Source organism: Pelophylax lessonae (assembly GCF_965119305.1).
Source record: "Pelophylax lessonae genome assembly, chromosome: 12".
NCBI classification, from domain to species: domain Eukaryota; kingdom Metazoa; phylum Chordata; class Amphibia; order Anura; family Ranidae; genus Pelophylax; species Pelophylax lessonae.
This window is the reverse complement of record NC_138779.1, coordinates 93,887,925-93,909,551: the sequence shown is the minus strand read 5'-3', so window position 1 is coordinate 93,909,551 and position 21,627 is coordinate 93,887,925. Positions and strand designations below refer to the sequence as shown.

Here is a 21,627-nt window from a genome sequence, read left to right as displayed (position 1 = left end):
GTCTCTGGACTGTTACACACTGTACCCAATACCACATCATACTGTTCTGCTTTTTTATTCCCCACAGTTCTAATGTGTCTGCAGTGTATATTCTTTACTCCCCACCACATTCTAATTTGTATAATGTCTTGAGCGTATTATACAAGCCACACTTTTACATTATTATGCATGACTGTTGCACGTGGTATGTTTTATACACCCCTGCATATACTCTTGTACACTATAAAGCCTCTCCCGCAATCAGCTGTGCCCCCTTTTAAGACAGCAAAGCCAGGTTGCATTCACAATAGTTGTAATATGTGCTCAAACATGTACATTTTTCTAGTACTTCCCAAGGCAGGGCTAAAAACGAAACGTACGAGCCGCTATATTGTCACCCAATCTGCAGTGCTTTTTGGTTTCCCGCACCTTGTTCTGGTGTGAACCGGCCCTTACAATTTCTTCTAAAACTGACACTTTCACTTTGAAAAGGAGAATAAAAGCCACTTGCAACTCATGAGTTTATTAAGGGAGAAAGGACCAACATCAGTTCACTTTTGCACAATACCACATTGTTACAATTTTAAGATTGGGGGCAGGGAGTATCTTTCATAAAGATGGGCTGAAAGGGAGGTTGGGAATAACGAAAAAAAAATAGAAAGCATGAGAAAAAAAAAAAAAAAAAGAAAAAAGTTTAAAATAAAATTAAAAAACAAAAAACAAAAACACTTTGGGAAGGCTTTGGCATTTGATATTACCCAATATTTACCTGCTGAAAATAGGACAGAAATAAAAGTAAACCAAATATAATAATAGGTGAGTAGAGAGGAGGGAGGGGGAATAAAATAAAAAATAAAGGAAAACAAGGAATGGGCCAAATTAATACAGCTATAAGCACATCTTCTCACAGGCTATAAGGATCCAGGAGTGGGAAGTGATTCCATGAAGATGAACAGGAGGGTTTTCAGCGAAGCATAAACTTCTTTCTTCATTTGCAGACTTTTTGGATGTTAAAACAGTTCTTTATATGTATGTATTTAGGAAAGTCTTATTTCGCCAAGGCAGAGCAGCTTGTGGTGCTTATTTGGTTTCTCCCAATCTATGAGTTGGCTTTTTCCTTCTGTAATTTACGCCTTCTCCCCAGAGCCACAATAGTTGTTTTGGTGCAGCATGTGGACAAAGGCTTTGTGCAAGTGAGGTAAAGAGAGAAAAGAAACTGAAACATAGTTAGTGTCCATTTACAACAAAGCTAACAAACATTCAAAATACAAAACGTAAAAAAAAAAAAAAAAAGAATTCTTTGCTCACTTCAAAAGAAACCCTTAAATACAAAATGTACATACTGCTTTGTAAACAGCTAAATAGTATCTTATGTACAGAACACTAATTTTAACTTAAGTGTAAAAAGCTAGAGTTCCAGCTTAAATCTCCCAACCTCTGAGACAAGTTCTCTTCCTGACCAGGTTAAACCATTCTGCGGACCTTAAACCTCATCCACAAGTGGGCTGGCTATTAGATCAGAGGGTCTTCTACAGGTATAGACTAATAGTTGCCTTGCTATATTAACTGGTATCCATCTTCTGTCCAGCACCCACAGCATGTTCAAATTGCATTGTAAAATCAAAGCAGTTAACACTTATCTTCTGGAAGCTCTAGCTATAATGGCTGAACCCAATCAAATCAATGATAATTCCATGTTGAGTGCGAAAGCATAGCACATTGAACAAAGAAAATTACCAAGGTCTGAAACGGCTCTCAGTAAGTCAGAGAAGCCTAGGTTCAGAATGGAATACCAAGTCATGGACCCCTCTGATCAGAAATTGATCCAATACAAGCATAGTTTCATATACACACATAGTGTGAGCTTATATCATGTGTTGTAAAACACATTTAAAATTGATTTGCAATTAAAAACTGGCTCAGAAGTTTGGCAAGACCGTTAAGCTTTGCTTGCAATCAATCTTGCTGGTGTCGTTCCCTGCATACACAAGGGACAGAGAAGCCAGGAAACTATGGCACTCCTCCTCACTCTCGAAGGCCAATTCTGACTGAATGTAGGAAATTGGGAGCATCGGCCGAAAACTAAAGAATTGAAAGAAAAAAGCAGCAAGGGAAAAAGGAGCAAAAAGAAAAACCACAAGTTAGAATAACAATGAAAATATGCATTATTAACCTGAAATAAAAGTTTGTAAGTTCACAATACACAAGCAGAAAAACATACCTACCTTTAACTTCACTAACTGCAGGGTGCAAAACACTTTAAAGTACAGCAGCAAATATGTAAAATAAATGCTACACAAAATTACTGCAATTGCACAGAAAAGTAATTTCCAGCAAGATTTTAATACAGTGTTAATACAAGGTAACACTGTTTAATAAAATCACTTGTATCCATTATTTAAATGGCAACTATGCACAAAAATAAAAAGAGCATGATGCAGCTTGGCATTAACGCAGAAGTCTTTGTTTTATCTACAGCCCCTTAATTTATAGTTTTATTACCTTTTGATCATGCCAGTAGAGCTATTTTTCTCCTTATGACAACCGGCCAGGCTCTCAAGAGTGGAGGTTACAGGTTTGGAATAACATTACAGATGTGGGGATGCTAACAATGGTCACTGTTAATTCAGACTGTTTAAAGCCGAACCTTATAAAAAATACAACTAAATGCAGCTCTGTAATCAACAATACATCTCATCAATGTACATTCTTAAATGCATGGAGATCAAGTACCTGAATTCAACCTAGTTACACCCCTCTTGCAGACCCTGTACATCAGAGCTGAAGTAGAAGAGGAAAAGGCAGAACAAGGAGCCAATCAGTTCATGTACTGACAAAGGGCATGCTGACAGGAGGAGCAAGCAGAAAGACTTCTCCATTCGCTATTCAGTCACAGGCTGTGAGTGGGCCCAGAACTAGGCCTGAAGGAATTAAGTTGACTGATGCTGGCCATCAGACTGTGGACATATACTGACAGCAAAAAAAAAAAAATACTGCTGGGGAAAATCTGTAGGTTAAAAGGTGAATGTTATAACAAAAGCTTTTTTTTTTTTACAGGCTATTCATTATCTTATTGTAGCTGGAGTTTTTTTAACCCCCCCCCCCCCCCACCCGAAATAAAAACACCCAGTTAATATGACCACTTAAGGCCTTATGCACAAGTCATTATGCAGAATCTTGCTGGTTGCAAGATTCTTCAAATCAACTTGTCCATAGAATGTAAAAGTATACTTTCAGCCCGACTCTATTCAGAGCCAACATTTCAACAATGTATGAGAGGCGCCTGAATATCCGCTTTAATTCATGTATGTGGCAGTGGCGCGTGTGCATAACGATCCCCTTGATCATGAATGGCAGAAAGCCAAGCATTCTGTGCACATTCCACCACATGAATAGTTCAGGGCAAACATGTACCTTCCAATAGTGTGTGATCGATGATGCTTACACATTGTTATTTGCATGTCAGCCCTAAGCAGCAGCAGCTGCAATGGTGTAAAAGGTCCATGTACACTAGATGCATATAAACATTAGCACAAATATCTATCATGCATACAGTATCAAATACAGTCCCTTACATAGGACCTTGAATGCTGATTTTTTAAGTTTCAGTGTAAGCATCTGTATATGCTGCAGACCAAAAACAGAACTGTTTACATGGGCCCAAAAGGAAAACAATGCTGCCATATATAGATCCACAAATTGCGATCTGCATGAACCTTTAAAAAAAAAAAAAAAGTGTAGGTTGGAGCTGGGATTTGAGGAGTCTGTCCTTGAAGGTTCATTCAAAACTACATCAAGCAAAGACTGCGCTGTCCGAAGGTTAATTATGCCGTGTGGTTTCGCAACAAAACAAACCACATTGTCACCCTAATAGGAGTGGAAAAATAGTGGATTTACTGGCTGGATAAAACAAGCAAAAAAAAAATAAAAAATAAAAATATGGGGTCTTCGAAAAACAAAAACGACTAAATTAATGCCAATGATAGACTGCATTATGTATTTTTTTTTTATTATTATGCCCAGAGTTGATCAATGGTAAAAGGCCGGTGTTAGGCACCAGAAAAGTGACAAATCTGAGAATGAATAGGCAGGTTGCATAATATAGCAATCAGTGTGCATGGTAGGGACAATGTTATTTTGATGCAGAGCTGTGTCTGAACAGATTTTAAAAAGTGCAAAAACTAGGATTGATATATAGCTTTATGAATTAGTACACAGCTAGATGCAAAAAAAAAAAAAAAAAAAAAAAGTAATTCTAGTCAATTTTTTTTTTTTTTTAAATGGAGAAAAAAAAGTGGTCAATTCCTTGCTCTTCTAAAAAGGCTAGCTAGCTGCCTGGCTGATGTGTTGACCTCTTGCTTCATTACGCACTGAAAGAACTCTAGCTTTTCCAATCTGCATACTTTTGCCTAGTTATCGATTTAGGAAGCATAAAAATAGAGAATTGATATGCCAGCCAGGTAACAAGAATTTCAGGAAAGCAAAGGAGTGCAAATGAACCACCTAAAACCGGTTATACCATTAGATAAAACAAAATGAGTAAGGAGTTACAGGAATACTACATAAAAGTAGTCCATTTCAGCATTATGCAAACTAGTTAACCCTTTCGTGTAAAGGCCATATTCAGAAATGATTATACTGATATACGAGTAAATATCTATTTTTTTTCCTGCACATGCAGATTTGTTCAACCTGCCAAGAATCATGCAATTCACAGCCTTGGTTGCCTAGATTTATCAACTGATTTACACAATATACATAATCACTTGAGAGATAACAGAATTTTCCAATTATTCTGCTTATCTTTGATTATATATGCCCCCTTTCGCCTAACATAGAACTCTATTCTGCGAAAAAACTCAAAAAAAAACTTAAGTCACAGTCATTGAATATAAAAATAGGAGAATTGTAAAGGTTAATACAACTTTACAACAGGAAATGCCCTGGAAGTAATATAGCACAGGATACTAGAGACCACTATAGAGTGCACCAAGTAACATCTATGGGCAGCCATATCGAGCTATGCTAGATTTGAAAAGAACAAACAGATTACTGACGGGGGGGGGGGGCAATCCTTCTGTACAGAAGTCCCCGGCAAAACAAAGCCCATAGCCTTGTGAGAGCCAATATACTAACAGGTTTAAAACTAAAGGATTCTAAATGAAGCAACAAGGATATATGCATGTTATTTGACGCATCAATAATAAATGTATGTTAAGTCAACCTACTTCATACTTACCTTTAACACTGCAAAGGTTTAATGCAAAAGCCTACATGGTGTTCGCAAATTACAGAACAATCCTATATTCTTCTGCAATCAGCCTCAAGTATAAAAACATTCTACACCACAGCTGGAAAGACTAAATTACTTGGGTTGTTTGATGGCATTCCCAACAGTAAATACATGTGTCATTTATAGCTATGAAACCTACTAACTGGGGGGCTAATGACAAAGAGAATCTTCCTATAACTTACTGTGGTGTAGGCTTTTCACTAAATGCCGCTATGGTTTCAGGTACATCTTTTAGATAAAATTAACCCAGCTTTGCCTCCATCTTAATGATAAACCTAGGTCTGCGGAATTTGTTTAAATAGGGCAACTCTCCTTCCATGTGATTGGTAGTAGTAGACAAGTTAAACATCTATCACCACCACACATTTTTTTCATTTCCCTAGGGGGGGGGGGGGGGGGGGGCAAGTGGATACAACACTTGGTTTTGTTCACATCAGGCCCTTTAGTTTCTAAGCAGCGTGGCCTGACAGGCACAAATCCCTCTTACCCCCCATCTGACAACGCTGCTAGAAAGGAGACAGATTTGTGAGTGTACGCTCTGTTATCCGGCAGGAGCCACTCCAGAGGCCAGTGCTTCCATTTACAAACAAAGATCACACAGCCTGCAGTGATGTGTGATATTTCAGTTCTATGAATGAGTGATCCCTGCTGTTGGGCTGCGCTTTACATCCCTGGTCCCCAACCCTGGTCCTCAGGGCCCACTAACAGGCCAGGTTTACAGGATAACTGAAATACATCACAGGTGATATAATTTGCTGCTCAGTGATTGCAGTACTCTAGTCTGCATCTCCCCAAGGGAATACTTAAAATCTGGCCTGTTAGGGGGCCTTGAGGACCTGAGTTGAGGAACACTGCTTTACATGGTATTGGTCAGACATTGATGATCGTTTATTCATAAAAGTGAAAGCTCACAAATATGCAGAGCTCAGATCCATCAACCAGTTTATGTATGAACAAGCGTCACAATTGATTGATCAGTGCTCCTTGTTCATTCATAATAGTAAAAGAGCATTAAGAGCGCCTGCTCTGTGTATTGTGTATTATACACAAATAGGACAGATACTTTACACAGAGCCAAAGCTCTAAGAGATCTTTTACTATTATAAACAACCAACATTGTCCATTTATTCCTAAGGCTACATTTACACGGGTGATTCAGTCTACTAATAGCACCAGCAAAAAGATGCTGATTCCAGTAGCTGTTTTCTGCTACCTGTGAGCAGTTAGCTGCTGAGTCTGCACACTTTAATGACAGATCAGAGATGGCCGCAGTGATCTATGGCTGTTTGTACAGCCAGCGATTACCTGGAGTGATCGCTGTAGATAAATAGCTGGGGCTCTATACTGGTTGTACCTCCCCCACAGAACGCTCATAATATGGGGTTCTAAAGGGGGTGAGGCTATAGCCAGCATACAGAAGTGCATTTAGGGGTCAACAGGATCACCAATCAGAACAGGACCAAGCACTTGGTCCCATTCGGATTGGTGGCCCTCTGCATATAGCACATAGGGAGTAAAAAAAAAAAAAAAAAAGATAGTTCTTTAAACACAAGAGGGGAAGATATCTGAAGTGAGGTTTGATTAAGCAATATGCTAGCCAAAACATACGTTTTAATCATGGTCTTAATGGCTGCCTTCCTCTCCCTTTCTAAAAACTTGTCGATCAGATACCCAGACATGCGTGGCGCTTGTCTATAAAGCTTGAAAAACCGGTGATAGTTTGACAAAGCCCAAGCATTCCTAAGAGACAAAGCATGGGCAACACAAGGGTCCTCTTTCATCTCTTTGGTCAGGTGCGCCATCTCTGTAGTTAAATCTGTAGAAAGATGGAAAATGGAGATAAGACTGCAAACCCGCACAAAGGGGTGTACTACAATAGGTTTTATGCTTAGGTATTTCCTTACCGCTAGAGTTTTTGGTGAAAATATAATACAATATGCGATAGGCTGTAAACTCTCCAATGTTCCCAGCAAGATTCTCAGCATACAAAGACTTTAGCTGTGCTTGACACTGGTTGAATTCCTCATGATCTCCCTTAAAAAGAAAAACAAAAAATTATGAAAATTGTAAATTTTGAACACCCTACTTGTATTACATAGCTTATCTCCTTGAACAGTAACACAACCTGAGCAAAAAATCTAGTTAGTCATTAAGCATTTCAATCTATTTTAGATTTACTAAAAGTAAATCTAAAGTAGAAGGTATAGCCAGCTTTTCTTAAACCAGAGGAATTTTGGCGCACCTGTAAATTCTGTGTCTTGGGGTACAGTATAGGACACAGGAATCGTTTGATTTACCATGGGTTACATGCCGCTTCAGGGGATTGGACACTGAAAAAGTTTTCTGCGTCCACCCCCCAGCATCTCCATATAACCCCACCCTCTCCATGAAGCTCCAGTTTTATTAGGAAGCAACAAAGATCACAGCCAAGGGAAAGAAGGGACACGTGTCCTGTACTTTCTCTCAAGATATGCAGTTTACAGGTATGTTAAACTCCTTTTATCTTCATCATACAGTACAGGACACACCGCAATCAAATCATATTTGGCTCCAAGCAATCAAAAGGGAGTGAAACAATACAGCTAAAGCACAGCAACAGTCTCAAAAGAATCAAAAATAAAAACACCTCGCTACTGGAGCAAGCGACAGAGGGTAATGAGCCAAAGAACCAACGATTTGGGACTCGTGAAACAATTCCGCTAGAAGTATAGTTGTTAGGTTTTGTATAGGCCCAATAACCTGACCTCACTGGTAGAATGGGTTGAAGCAAGGCAGATGGAACTTGTTCCCAAAAGGACAGAAAAATCATAAAAAAAAAAAAAGAAGAAAAAATAACCACCCAGCCTGGAGGAAGCAGAGAGGAAACCCAAGAGGGACTTTCCTGTAATGAATTAAGAGAAAGGGGGCAGGCCCCAAGGGAGACATGGCACAAAGCCACAGAAGTTATGCTTGGCCCCCTAAGGGGAGCAAAAATGGAATGTTACGCTGTTTGGCAGGATATGGCAGGGAAAGGATAGACAAGACGCACCTGGATAGAAGAGAATGAGCTTCCATGCTAACCTGTCCACAAGTGGAGGAAGGAAGGCAAATTTACTGCTGCTAGTGGGAACAGAAGAGAGATCCACTTTTAAAAAGGATCACACAAAAGGTAAACCCCTAAATCTGGAGGGCAGGGCTGAGCAACAAGGTCCAGTCCCACAGAAATTTCAGTCCCACAGAAATTCCATTCCCACAGAAATTCCAGCAGATGACCAAGAAAAAATATAATTTTTGCAAGAACTTACCGTAAAATTATTTTCTCTGAGTCCTCTGACAGTCGCCGCCCACTCATACAATCTGCACGTCTGGGTATTGTTCTTATCCACAGGAGTAAGCTAGGCAGAAGATTTTCTTAGAAAACATTCACAAAATGTTTGTATAGACACACCTACAGGGGGCTGTCCCTCTGGTCCAATACCCCCATCTAGCTGCATTCCCAATTCAGTTTGGTAGCAAGCAGTATAGAGATCCATGAACCCCAAAAGAGGGGTGGGGGGTGGCAACTGCCAGAGGACTCAAGAGAAAATTTTACGGTAAGTTCTTACAAAAATTCTATTTTCTCTTACGTCCTCTGACAGTCGCTGCCCACTCATACAATCTGCACGTCTGGGACGTCCTAAAGCAGTGTAATGTGAGGGGTGGGAAACGTAACCGTCAAAAGGCAACGCAGCACCCAGGTCAGAGAAAAGAACCTTATCTGAATCAGAAAGGTAAAACCACTGGGTAACAAGAAAGCTCAACAGGAGCGAACAAACCCAGGAAGCAAAATAAACAAGGGGAAAAAAACCCCAACAGGAGGAGACAGGCTAAAACCACCATGTCTCCCCTAAGGCACTGCCGCACTCAGAACTTTGCGGCCAAAAGAGGCATCTGCTGATGCCAGGACATTAAGTCTGTAGAATTTTGAAAAGGTTTGCACGGACGTCCAGGTCGTCGCTTTGCACACCTGAGTCACCGACGCCTGATGGCGGAAGGCCCAGGACGCATTCATCGCTCTGGTAGAGTGCGCTGTGACAGGGAAAGGTGGAACCTGATCCCTAATTGAATAGGCCTGTACAATCGTCTGTCTTATCGATTTGGAAATGGTTGCAGCCGTACCCGTCCGAGGTCACTTAGGAAGGACAAAAAGACATTTCGACTTTCTGAAAGATTCAGTGGACAGGTAAACCCTGATCGCCCAGACCACATCCAAGGAATGCAAGGCAAACTCCTTAGGATGCTTAGGCTTCGCACAAAGCGAAGGTAAGACAATGCCCTTGTTGAGATGAAAATCTGAAACCACCTTCGGAAGGAAGGACTGATGAGGTCGCAAGACCACCTTATCCCTATGCACAACCAAATAGGGGGAGCGGCAAGATAGAGCCGCCAACTACGACACTCTGCGAGCAGATGTGATCGCCACCAGAAAGGCAACTTTCCGTGACAGCACTGATGTTCTCAAAGGGAGGACGTTGCAAAACAGACAGGACCAAATTCAGGTCCCAAGGGGGCAAGGGAGCCTTCCTAGGGGGAGCCAGATGGCGCACCCCTTGAATAAAAGGTGCGGTTCAAGAAATTTGACGCCAAAGGGCGCTGGAAGAGAATGGCCAGCACAGACAACTGACCCTTAATAGTGGTTAGCACGACGCTGCTCCACACCAGTTTGCAAAGCTAACACCCTCGCCACCAAAAAGGAGCAGGGGGTGGAACCCCCGCGATTCACACCCGGCGAAATAAGCCTTCCAGGTATGATAATAAATCCTACCAGACGAGGCCTTCCTAGCCTTGAGCAAGGTAGGAATGACCGCCGAGAGATCTCTGTCTCTCAAGACCTGGCTTTCAACAGCCACGCCGTCAAAGCCAGCAACTGTAAAGCAGGATGGAAGATCGGCCCCTGAGACAGAAGATCGTCTCATAGTGGGAGCCGCCAGGGAGGCTCAACGACCAGTTGCATGATGTCCGCGTACCAAGACCGGCGCAGCCAGTCCGAGGCCACCAGAATCACCAACCAAGGTTCCGAGACCAACCTGCGAAGGAACCTGGACAACAACTGAATTGGGGGGAAGGCATAAATCAAGCGATACTGAGTCCAAGGCACTACCGAGGCGTCCGCCAGAGGGTCACGCGTTCTTGCCACAAACCTTCCCACCTTGTTGTTTAGACGGGACGCAAACAGATCCACGTCCGGGGATCCCCATCGCGCACACAGCATCCGAAACACCTCCGGGTGTAGGGACCATTCCAAGCAAAAAGAAACAAAAAGGGCGCACCGACCTAGCGCATTATCCTCAATATGGCTTTATTTGTACAACATAAAAATGGCTACTCACAAACCGAAGTAGGAAATAATCATATCAGACTCAATCGCTCCAGTGTCAGGAATAGTCCATGTATTAGTCCATAGTCCTGTTAAGATGGCTGACGCGTTTCGAGGCTAAGCCTCTTCCTCAGATCTGATCCTTTGGTGCCCCCTTGGTGAATGATGTAAGCCACCGCAGTCACGCTGTCCGTCTGCACACGCACTGGGCAGCCCTGCAGACGACTCGACCAATAGAGCAAACCGAGCTTGATCGATCACAGTTCCAAGACATTGATCGGCAGGGAGGATTTCTCCTCCGACCAAGTGCCCTGGGCAGACAAATTGCCCAGAACTCCACCCCAGCCCAACAGGCTGGCGTCCGTGGTGACCACAGTCGCGGGCGAAAGGACTTGCCTTCCATCAGAGCCGGAGACCGTAGCCACCACAGAAGATCCGATCTGACTTGGGGGCCCAAAGAGATCCTCCTTTCCAAAGAATGAGGATGCCTGTCCCACCTGGCCAGAAGGTCTGCTTGAAGAGATCTCGTGTGAAACTGCAAATGGGATCGCCTCGAAAGCCTACACCATCAAGCCCATGGACCGCATGCAGGTCCGAAGCGAGGAGGAGAACTTGTTGTCCCTGAGGGACCTGACCTCGTTCTGCAGGGTGCGGAGTTTGTCCTCCGGAAGAAAGACCTTCGCCTGGGCGGAGTCCAGAACCATCCCCAGGTAAGGGAGGTGAACAGAAGGGGACAAGGTCGACTTCTGAACATTGATGGTCCACCCGAACTCCTGGAGCATCAGAACCGTGATGGACAGATCGCGTAACAGATTGACACTGGAGCTCGACCCTAAAGCGGAGTTCCACCCTGGTTATACATTTTTTATAAAAATACCCCCGGGAAAGTCAGGGCTAGCACATTCCACAATGGCTAGCCTCTGATCTGTCCCGGGTTGCACTTACCTTTCAGGAGAAATACTTACCTTGAAATTGTCGTCCAGCGCTGCCATCTCAGGTGTGGGCAGCTTGAAGCCAGCACGATCCTCTTCGGTCCTCTTCCTTCTTCTTCGGTCCCCGGATGCACTGCACCGGCCCCAACGTCACTTCCGGGTCGCGTGCGTCATCCCTCCACAGCTTCTGGGCATGCCCAGAAGCTGTTTAGAAGGGAATGATGCGCGCGCCCCGGAACTGACGTCGGGGCCGGTGCAGGCGCAATGATTCCTGGGAGCGATGACGTTCAGCTCCCAGGAATCATTGCAAAAGCCAGGAAGTGACGAATCACTGTGGCCGCCGAGGGGAGGAAGTAAGGTGAGTATATTTTCTCTAAAAAGGTAAGTGAAAAAAAAAAAATAAAATTGTGATTATCCATTTGTTTTTCAGGTGACCGGGAGCGAGAAGATGGAAGTATAAATTTCGGGTGGAACTCCGCTTTAAGAGACAAGGCTAGAACAGGAGCCAGAACTTTGGTAAAAACCCTTGGGAGTCGAAGTGAGGCCAAAAGGCAACGCCATGAACTGATAGTGCTCCTCCGCTATTGCGAATCGGAGGTACCTCCGATGACCCCCGTAGATAGGGATGTGTAGATACGCATCCTTGAGGTCGATGGAAGCCAGGAAATCTCCTGGACTCAGGGATGCTACCACCGACCAGAGGGACTCCATTCGGAACTTCTGGACCCGCACAAAGCGGTTCAGAAACTTTAAGTCCAGAATCGGACGCACCTTTCCCTCCTTTCTGGGCACTGAACAGATTCGAGTAAAAACCCTGAAACCTGTCCCGATGTGGAACCAGGACAACCACCCCTTGGGCGAGATCCTGAACCGCCCGATGAAGATCTCGGAAACGATCTGGGGTCAAATGAAGATTTGAGGGAAAGAATCTGTCTGCTGGGCGTGATCGAAACTCTATCTTGTACCCTGACCGAATTAGTTCTTGAACCCACCTGTCCTGAATCTTGGCCAGCCAAGGTTTGGGAAAACAGCGCAGACGTCCACCCACCCCTGAAACTGGTGAGGGCGCCCCTTCAGGTTGAGGAGGACTGAGCCGCCGTGCCAGGATGGGCGGCTTTAGACTTGCCCGCCCAAGGCTTCTTGTGGCCACCAGCGGGCTTGAAGGACTTACGTTTGTCTTGTGCCTTGAAGGCAGGAAAGGACCCCTGGTTAGGTCTAAAGGAAGGGCCCCGCTTACCGCGGAAGGACTTGCCCCGGGGCAGCAGAGTGCTCTTGCCCCCAGTGACCCCCTTGACCAATTCATTCAGAGTCCCCAAAAAGACGACTCCACGCAAAAGGGATGTCAGACACCGTCTTCTTGGAAGACTGGTCGGCCGACCAGCTTTTTAACCAAATGATGCGACGAATCGTAACTGCGACTGCAGACAGTCGTGCGACTAGGGGGGCCTCATCCAAGGCTGCGTCACACAGGTACAAGACAGCCTGACCAATTCTATCCACCATCTCCAGAGTAGCAGGAGGGGCGGAGTCAGCAATTAGTGCACGCTTAAGCGCCGTGGCCCACTCCACTGACAGACATGAGGGGGACATTACAGATCCACACTGAACTGCCATCCCCACAGAGGGCCCACATACACACCGACAGACAATGCCATAGACAGAGGGGTAGTATGGTACTCACCGTTCCAGCGAAAACGTGGGTACCGATCTGACAAGAAGCCTCCCACTCTGGGTGGTGGTGGTGGTGCCGTCAGCCGAAAAGGACACTAGCAACACGTGGCGTACCGCAGTTGAGACATACCAGCAAAGTAGCCACTTCGCAGGCTCGTCCCTGAGGACAGGGACATGGTCGTTTGAGGCCTGGGCGTACGCATAGCCTGCTAACGCTCGATGGCAGGCTGGGATTCCATAAGGCTCTAGGACAACCAGTGCGATTGCCAGCTCCGCAAACGCTGTAGTCATCTGAAGTCGATAGGAACAAAGAAAAAGCTATCTTATGGAAGAAAAACACTTTCTCAGGGAGAAAAAATAATGAGAAAAAAGGCTGAGACTGCAGCCCCAGCCAGGGAAAAGCTAGCCTACTCCTATGCTAGGCAGAGACAACCTGAATTGGGAATGCAGCTAGATGGGGGTATTGGACCAGAGGGACAGCCCCCTGTAGGTGTGTCTATACAAAGGTTTTTTGAATGTTTTCTAACAAAATCTTCTGCCTAGCTTACTCCTGTGGATAAGACCAATACCCAGACATGCAGATTGTATGAGTGGGCGGCGACTGTCAGAGGACGCAAGAGAAAAGTCATTTTAAGGAGAAGATTGCACAGGAGGAGATCAAAGGAAGACAAAAAGGTTGACCAGGACCTAAAGGATACCAACTGATATGCCATAAGCAATGCCAGGCAAAACCCAAATACAGAATGAGGAACGAGTAGCAAAATATAGGATTCGATTTATTTTTATTCTATAGGGTGAACTAGAAGGAATCATGTCTTTTTTTTAACCTAACTCTAAAAACTGAGGTTCCCTATCAGACCACTAGGAGGAATTGTCTTCCTAGAAAGCAGAAAGGAGAAAGCAGAGCAGAGTGGGGGTGGGGAATGAGGCAAAAAGCAGAGGGGGATGACAACCTTTTTGCAAAAGATCAGCCATTAGGCTAAATAGGGAGACAACACATTTAGGGAAAAAAACACTAAGAGTGCAAGTTTCCCTACACCTGTGCCCTATGAACTGCTTTGTTGGCATGGCACTGAAGAATGTCTTGTAGGATAGGGATGTTGTGTATGCTACAGAGTAATCAAGTAAGCCAGGAACCAGTATGTATAAGCACAGGGAAACGGTCTTAGCTTGTTCATACCACTGATGCCATTCAGGACTCAGGCTGCTCTTGTTACAGTGGGCATACTCCCAAAGGGCCTTCATGGTCTGGGTGTCATAGGAACGGACTATGCCATGTGGCATAGTTTAATAACCAAGCAAGCATAAAGCTCAACAGCAGCACAGGAAGTTCATCACATTCTCTACTCACAATCTACATTCCAGGAATAGACCACAGGCAAGTTGGCTCTCTTAGATGGCATAGTCTGTATTCAGGGGGAATGGTCCCTTAATCCAGAGGTATTTAGGCAGATATGCTCCAGGTGGGGTACTCTGGATCTCCTCCTAGTCTTGCATCTCAACACCAAAATGAACAGGATCATCTCCAGATCAGGTGACCCCCAGGCAGCCGCAACAGACACTTTAGGGGCACTATGTAACCGCTTTATTCTGATCTTTACACGCATTCTAGATAGTTTTGGTAATTACTGTGGCTTTAGATTGCTCTCAAAGGGCATAGAACACCCGATTTGCTATTAGGCAAACCTTTGCATCTTCTAGATCACCCAAACCACCTAGCCCCAGGCCCAGTCTGTCATCCTGCATTTCGGTTGCTGGCTTTAACAGGCAAAATATTCCATACGGGGAGAATGAACCAAGGCTGACGTCTGAAGATTCAGTACCCAACCTAAACCATTCCAGAACAAGTATTGTCTCTGCTGGATTGCCTCCTCCGAAGCAGATAGTCCAGGTAGTCCACAGTGTGGCTATCCTAGCTTCTCAACAACTGGAGCCAACAGCTTGAAGGCCATGAACTGCCCAACCAGATAGGGGTGATCTTCCACTGCACAGAAAACCAGAACAGAAACCACTGCTGAGGTGGTAAGATTGGAATGTGTAGGTAGACATCCTTGAAATTCAGTGACGCCATGAAGTCTTCCTGATGAAGCAAAGCAATTACCTGAGTTCGAAAAAAGGCTGCAAAGTCTCCGGGAACGGTGAGCAGGCTAAAAAAGAAGCCAAGAGACTTCACCACTTGGGTTATGGTTGCAATGACCCCCATAGGACAGCAGTGTTTCAAGGGATAAAAGCAAAGGGTGGACTGAAAATGACTTGGGAGTTAGGATGAAAACCAGTGAGTTTAGGGGTAGAAGATTCCAGCAGCAGTAACTTCCAAGTTAGTGCGCAACATATCGGCCAGGAAGCTCGACGAGGTCTTATGCGTCTCAGACAGCCCTGGTCACAGATTCCACCTGATCCTCCACGGCTTCCTCGCCTGACAGCCAATAATATCATAAAGGAGTAAGAAGGGACACACAAGTCCCATGTCTGCATCCCTGGCATTCCAAGCCAATGTGAACCCGAGACCTGGTGACAGCATAGATTTGGCTGCAAAACTGTGCAGAGGGTCCTCTATTCCTAAACAAAGGAATTGGAAACCCCCTCCATTGTTCATCCATGGCTTACTGATAGTAAAGAGATAAGTCAGTCTATAGAACACCTATGTAGGAAGTCAACCCAGTAGGCAAGTGTCCCAATACTTGCTTACTTTGTTCTGAAGAGGCAGCTGCAGCAGGGCAGGCAATATGTTTCTGCATCAGTGAGCAGTTTGCAATATGATCGGAGGAGTCCCAGGAGCTGTTTTTTTTTGCTCAGGACCAGTAAAAATCACACACACATTGGACAGTTTATTTGGATTGCCACCACTGCTATATGTCGCTCCATAGAGTGAAAACTACTCAATAGCCTCTCTACACACAAAACAATGTTACGTGTATCAATATTAACAGAGGCACTCCCCAGACAATAGGTGCAGGACCAGAAGGCCCAATCTTCAACCATTACAATAGATGCAGGGCCAGAAGGCCCAATCTTCAACCATTACAACAGGTGCCTCACCCCCAAAAGGCATTCTGGGACTCTACGTCCCTCCAGGGGGTCACTGGTCTGGACCTGTAGAGCAGTCTGTAAGCTCTGTCACCAGATGCACTGCATCCCGGAGATAGTCGACTGCAGGGTCACCAGATGCACTGCAGTCCCAGAGATCACTGCTCACCAGATCCAACTCCAAATGGCAGTTGCCATCTTGCATGTGGGGTCTGGGAACAGCCCCTCGACCTGTAGTAATTGATCCAGATAAAGCCCAATACTACTTGTGCAAAAGGTGTAAGGATGGGCTAGGAAGCAGTGAACTAAGTCCTTACAAATAAATCTTCAGAGACATCTGTAGGGACATCCATCAACTAAAAACACTAGCTAAAAACTGAGGCTTAGCTGAGCTCAAAGGGGTTATGCCCTGGGTGGGAAGTTCACGTATTTTTAAGCCAGTGTTCATTTACCCGACGGTGGTAGCATAACCCAGGTAGCCATGAAGTCCACTGTGTCCTAAGATGTATGATTTAGGCAACTCGATTTTTTTTGTACTCCCCGTAAAATTATTTTCTCTATGTTCTTTAAGACGACACAGCTCTCACCCCTTTTAGGTTGTTTGGGTCGGTTCGTAAACCATATTTGGTCTATGCTGAGGTTGTTTAGATATGCATCATACTTTTACTGTTTGCTACTGACATTCTTTTGACAGGGAGCTAGGTCACTCAATGGAGCTGTTGTCATAGCTACCTGTCCAGTTTTTTTTACATATCCTACTCTTGGAAATTAACAGCTTTACTCACTGGATGAATCGTTATTCAAATGCTTAAATCTCCCAAACTCTTGAGAAAAGAATCATACTGCGAGTACAAAAAATATTTTTGTGGCTTTTCCTTCATGCTGAAATGAACCAATTGAAAAGGCACATCACAGATAGTGTTATACACAGCCATGTAAACCCAAACTATTAAATGGTAAAAACCATAAATGTTAGAAGTTAGCAAAATATTAGACATCAGAAGTAATACAAATTTCCCAGCTATTAAAATATAAGATTTTACAAACTGAATATGTATATCAAAGGGAAAGGGACCTGGTGGACGAACCTTTTCCAGTGCTATCCGTGCATGGGTCTCATACACTTCTACAGTGAACTCTGTGCGAATGCCTTGAACCTGTATGCAAAATAAATAAATCCATTACAAACTGAACATAAACATGCAATACTCAGAGGTATTCTAAGTAAAACATACCGTTAAATCTTGGCGAATTGATTTTAGTTGCTCACAAGCAAATGCGTAATCTTGCTTCTCTTTAAAGTGCCCCTTCACCATTGTTACAGATTTTCTTAAAACCTGGGAAGCAAGACAAGTCAAAGAAAAAGTAAATGTAATGTACATTGGTCTTTGAAATAAAAATATGCCCAATGCTACAATTAAGGGACACAATACAATTCAACCAAGGAGCACATACTACCACCATGAGACAAGCCTGTAGGATGGACATTGGGCATAAGGGTATGTTCCTCCTAGTAAACTATACAACAGTGTACAGGAAATGCTATATTTTAGCTTAATGTCCTAAAAGTAAAGTGGTCTTAAGTTGTATTTTTTTCTATCCTTCAGAAAAAAAAAAAAAAGCTGTTCCTTGCTAGGCAGGAGAGTGAAGCACGCAAATGCAGCAGCATACCCGTCAAATTAACATCTATCTCTTTAGGAGGGATACCACACTGGTCTGATAATCGTTTATCCTTTTACCAAACACGTTATCCTATAGCTGCTATGTAAGCAAAGATGCTGCTGCATAGAGATCTTTGGAGGTTCCATGCATGTATCAGTTTTGTGGATAAACTGTTTTAGCTAAACTAAGTGCCAACTGATGAAAAGACTACTAATCCATGGCACACTATTAGCATATTCCCTCCACCTACTGCAGCAAAGAGGAAGAACACCTGCATTGAAGGTGCAAGTCACCTTTTTATTTTAGTCAGGTAGGATTTTTTTTTTTTTTTTTTTTTAAACAAGCCAAAAAGAATAAAAATATTTCTTCTAACCACACAACAGTGTTCTGTAAAAACAGGACATTCTGTATATGCTTACTACTCCCTACTCATGTGACTGGATAACCTCTTTTTTTCCCTCATGAGGTTTACAAACATCTTAGAGTCACAATTTCAGACACTCCCTGCAAAAGGATTTTCAACTAGGATGACCATTTCAATTCATCCACATATATAAGGATGCTGGCACTGCAGCTTTACTTAAAGCATATTTCCACGTTTGAAAACAATTTTTAGAGAAAATACCACTAGATAATTTGTCCCCATTTACACAACATACCTTAAAAATCTTTGTTTTTCTAAATAGTTCTTGCCTTTCTAGGCGTTTGTTTGGAAAAGGCTTCAGGCAAACAATTAAAATGTGGAAGGAAACAAAATCTGTACCCACTGACAGCAGGACACACCAAGTTTCCCCCCAATAACATAATGCAGAAGGCCAGCTTCTAGCCCTTAAACCTTCTTGGCTCATTCACATGTGTTGATTATGAAGAACGAAAACGCTCATTAACGTGCCTCTAAGCGTTTATGACATGCTTTTGAAGCGTTGAAAAAGCATCAAGAAAGCATGTTAAACACCTATAGAAGTGTTTTCAAGAGAAGTGCTTAAGGGGGGAAGTGATGTATAGGAAATTATCTGCTTTGAGATGTGGTTAGGTTGTGGTGCAATAGCAGATATTTTGGTCAATTCTCTAAGATGGATTTGTATACTTTGATCTGACATTTGGCTTAGTCCAGCTCAAGAGGATCATGGAAAGAATGTCCCAGAGTTAAAAAAAAAAAAAAAAAAAAAAAAAAAAAGGGAGGGTGTTGTGTCAGTATTGGGTGCATCCCATAGTTTTGCAGAGATTTTTCCAAAGGCATTTCCATACTCTTTGCAACAAAATCGCAGACATAACCCTCAAAGTTCTTTGATTATACCAACATGAAGTTGTCCACATTTGATGTCCTTCTCAAGATTGTTAGACCCCCGACTAATGCAAGCCACAATTATAAAGGAATCCTGCGTGAATGTCTCCTTTAACTTGGAGGTAAGTCAAGTCTAATGATGGCCATGCAATATACAAAAAAAATAAAAATTGGCCGAAATTTGGTCATGTTGGCAGTTCTTTTGTTGTTTGGCCAGTTAATGGGCACGAATTGGTAGGGACATTTTTGAGCCGAAAAAACAAAGGACAAGTTTGGAAATTTTCTGCAGAATGAACGATAAATTACAAAGGTTAATGTGTTTCTCGCCCAAACTGTTTGCACTAAGTATATGTAAAAAAAACTAACAAAAACGATTTATCGGTCAATAAATGATGGCACGATAGTGTTCGTTTTTGGAAAATGAGTTTGAACGATTTTTCGTATAGTGTATGGCCAGCATAAGGATTTCTTTGATTACCATTCCTGAAGACAGCCAACCCATGAAGTCACTCTACCTTGTGATTGGCAGTGAGTGAATTACATCTCAATGTGTACTGAAACAAATACCTTAAATTATCAGCCTTCATGACACTTGCTGGCAACGACACACGCTTGTGAGGTCCTTGCTGGCACTAACTTATGCTGGCACCAACACTTTGCTGACACAAAAAAAAAAAAAAAAATTACCACTGGCAATGACAAATGCCTCTGCTCCTGCTTGGCACTGTCAGTATTGCTGGCTTGATGCTTTTTCCCCACACACAGACGCAAATTGTGCTACCACATAGATGCTCTGTACCTAACAGGAAGTAGTTGGAGCGGCTTTATTCTAGTTCTCCATCTATGCACTATTGTGAGATACAGGAACCTTCAATGCCTCTCTCTCAGCAGCCAGCTAACGCTTTAAAAAGGATTCAGCAACGCACCGTAAATGCTATAGGTGTGGTTATGGTGCGATACCACTGAAATTAATGGAGACAGCTAGTAAGCGGCAATGTCTACTGAAAGACATGCTGCTTATTGTTCACCAAAACGCTACCACATCTGTATGTACTGAGCTGCGTGGTGCCTATTGTAATATTTATGGCCTAAACTCTACTTAAATACAGGGTATAGACGCAAGTGTGAATGAACCCTTACAGCAATTTTTATTTTAGGATATGCTATGTAAATGGGAACATGCAACAAATATAAAAGTAGGTGTTATCCCAAATTGGCTGGAAAAGGATTGAAGGAGTTTGGTTCCACTTTTGAAGCCAAGGAAAGCACAATTTTAGCTTCTATTTAGATCTGAATGTCCTATGGTTCTGCATATGCGATTAGCTAAGACACCACCTGTTTCAGGGTTTGAAAGTTTGGTTCAGAGTTAAAGAACACTGGCAACTGTAACCGTAATTACCAGAGGCAGGCCTTCAAAACATACACTATTAGTCTAAATGTAAAATTAAAACATTTCAGTATACAGTACACTCTTCTCTGAAACGTGCCTCTGTTTGTCAAAAAGTAGATCTTTTGAGCACTGAAGGATCATGAGATAGGGAGGTACTTGCAGGGGGAAAAATAAAAAAAATAATCCTGGAACTATCCCCCATCGGGTGTTATTCCAAATAAGGAGTCAGTCCTGGTTCACATATGTGTGATGACAGACCTTGCATGCGATTCGGAGCGCACTGCTCTGACAATCACATGCGATGTCTGTGCGATGCAAATTCAGCCACACAGTGAATTTGCTCGCATTTGGACAACTCGCACAGGACCCTTTTTGGGTCCGCCCCAGAATCTAATCGCATGGGTGTAAACACCTATGCGATCTGATTCATGTCCTGACAGTTCGCACTGCGATATGCAAACTGATCTAGGGGCATTGTTAACTATGTATTGACACCCCCAGTGATTCGCATACGACCGTGTGATCTGTCTGCGAGTCGGGTGCAATGTGGGAACCCGCAGTGTATTCGCAGGGTTCCCGCATTGCATATATATGAACCTGCACTAAAAACATTAGCTTTTATTTTTCACAAAATTTAGGAAAAGTAAAAAAAAAAAAAAAAAAAAAAAAAAAACTTACTGACACTGGTCTCACAGTTGACGGGTCTGGGGCACAAGTTAAACGCAAGTAATGTTTAGTAATATCTTGGGAAGTTCCCACTATTTTTAGCTCATTCCAATCCAAGTTGTCAGAATCGTTTGGATCCAGATTATTGATCTGCAAAACAAGAGGCTCAAGACGCAGTTTCTTTGGACTGTGGCCGTGCTGAAAACGGGCTGCTCGCTTTTCCTTCTTGAAATCCTTCTCTGGGTCCTCAAAGTCCATCGGAACATCCTTCTTGCGATTTCGTTTGCTGAAATGTTGCTCATTTCTAAAAATATTTAAAGGATTGGTAAAATTTTGGCCCACTAAAAAGCCAATGTCATGTCCAATAATCTGGCAGATCATTGATAT

The 21,627-nt window shown here is 43.2% G+C and overlaps 1 protein-coding gene across 1 annotated transcript in view; it reads right to left on the bottom strand.

The window, feature by feature from the left end:
* Nucleotides 1–844: 844 nt before the first annotated feature.
* Nucleotides 845–21,627, bottom strand: part of LOC309568632 (leukocyte receptor cluster member 8 homolog) — a 67,836-nt gene continuing 47,053 nt past the window's right edge. The window contains exons 11-16 of the mRNA XM_082274353.1: nucleotides 21,253–21,544; nucleotides 17,473–17,574; nucleotides 17,326–17,394; nucleotides 7,177–7,306; nucleotides 6,881–7,088; nucleotides 845–2,061 (exon numbers count right to left, since the gene is read on the bottom strand). Coding sequence (XP_082130479.1) covers nucleotides 1,899–2,061; nucleotides 6,881–7,088; nucleotides 7,177–7,306; nucleotides 17,326–17,394; nucleotides 17,473–17,574; nucleotides 21,253–21,544 — 964 coding nt within the window. The 3' untranslated portion in view covers nucleotides 845–1,898. The remainder of the gene's footprint in view (nucleotides 2,062–6,880; nucleotides 7,089–7,176; nucleotides 7,307–17,325; nucleotides 17,395–17,472; nucleotides 17,575–21,252; nucleotides 21,545–21,627) is intronic.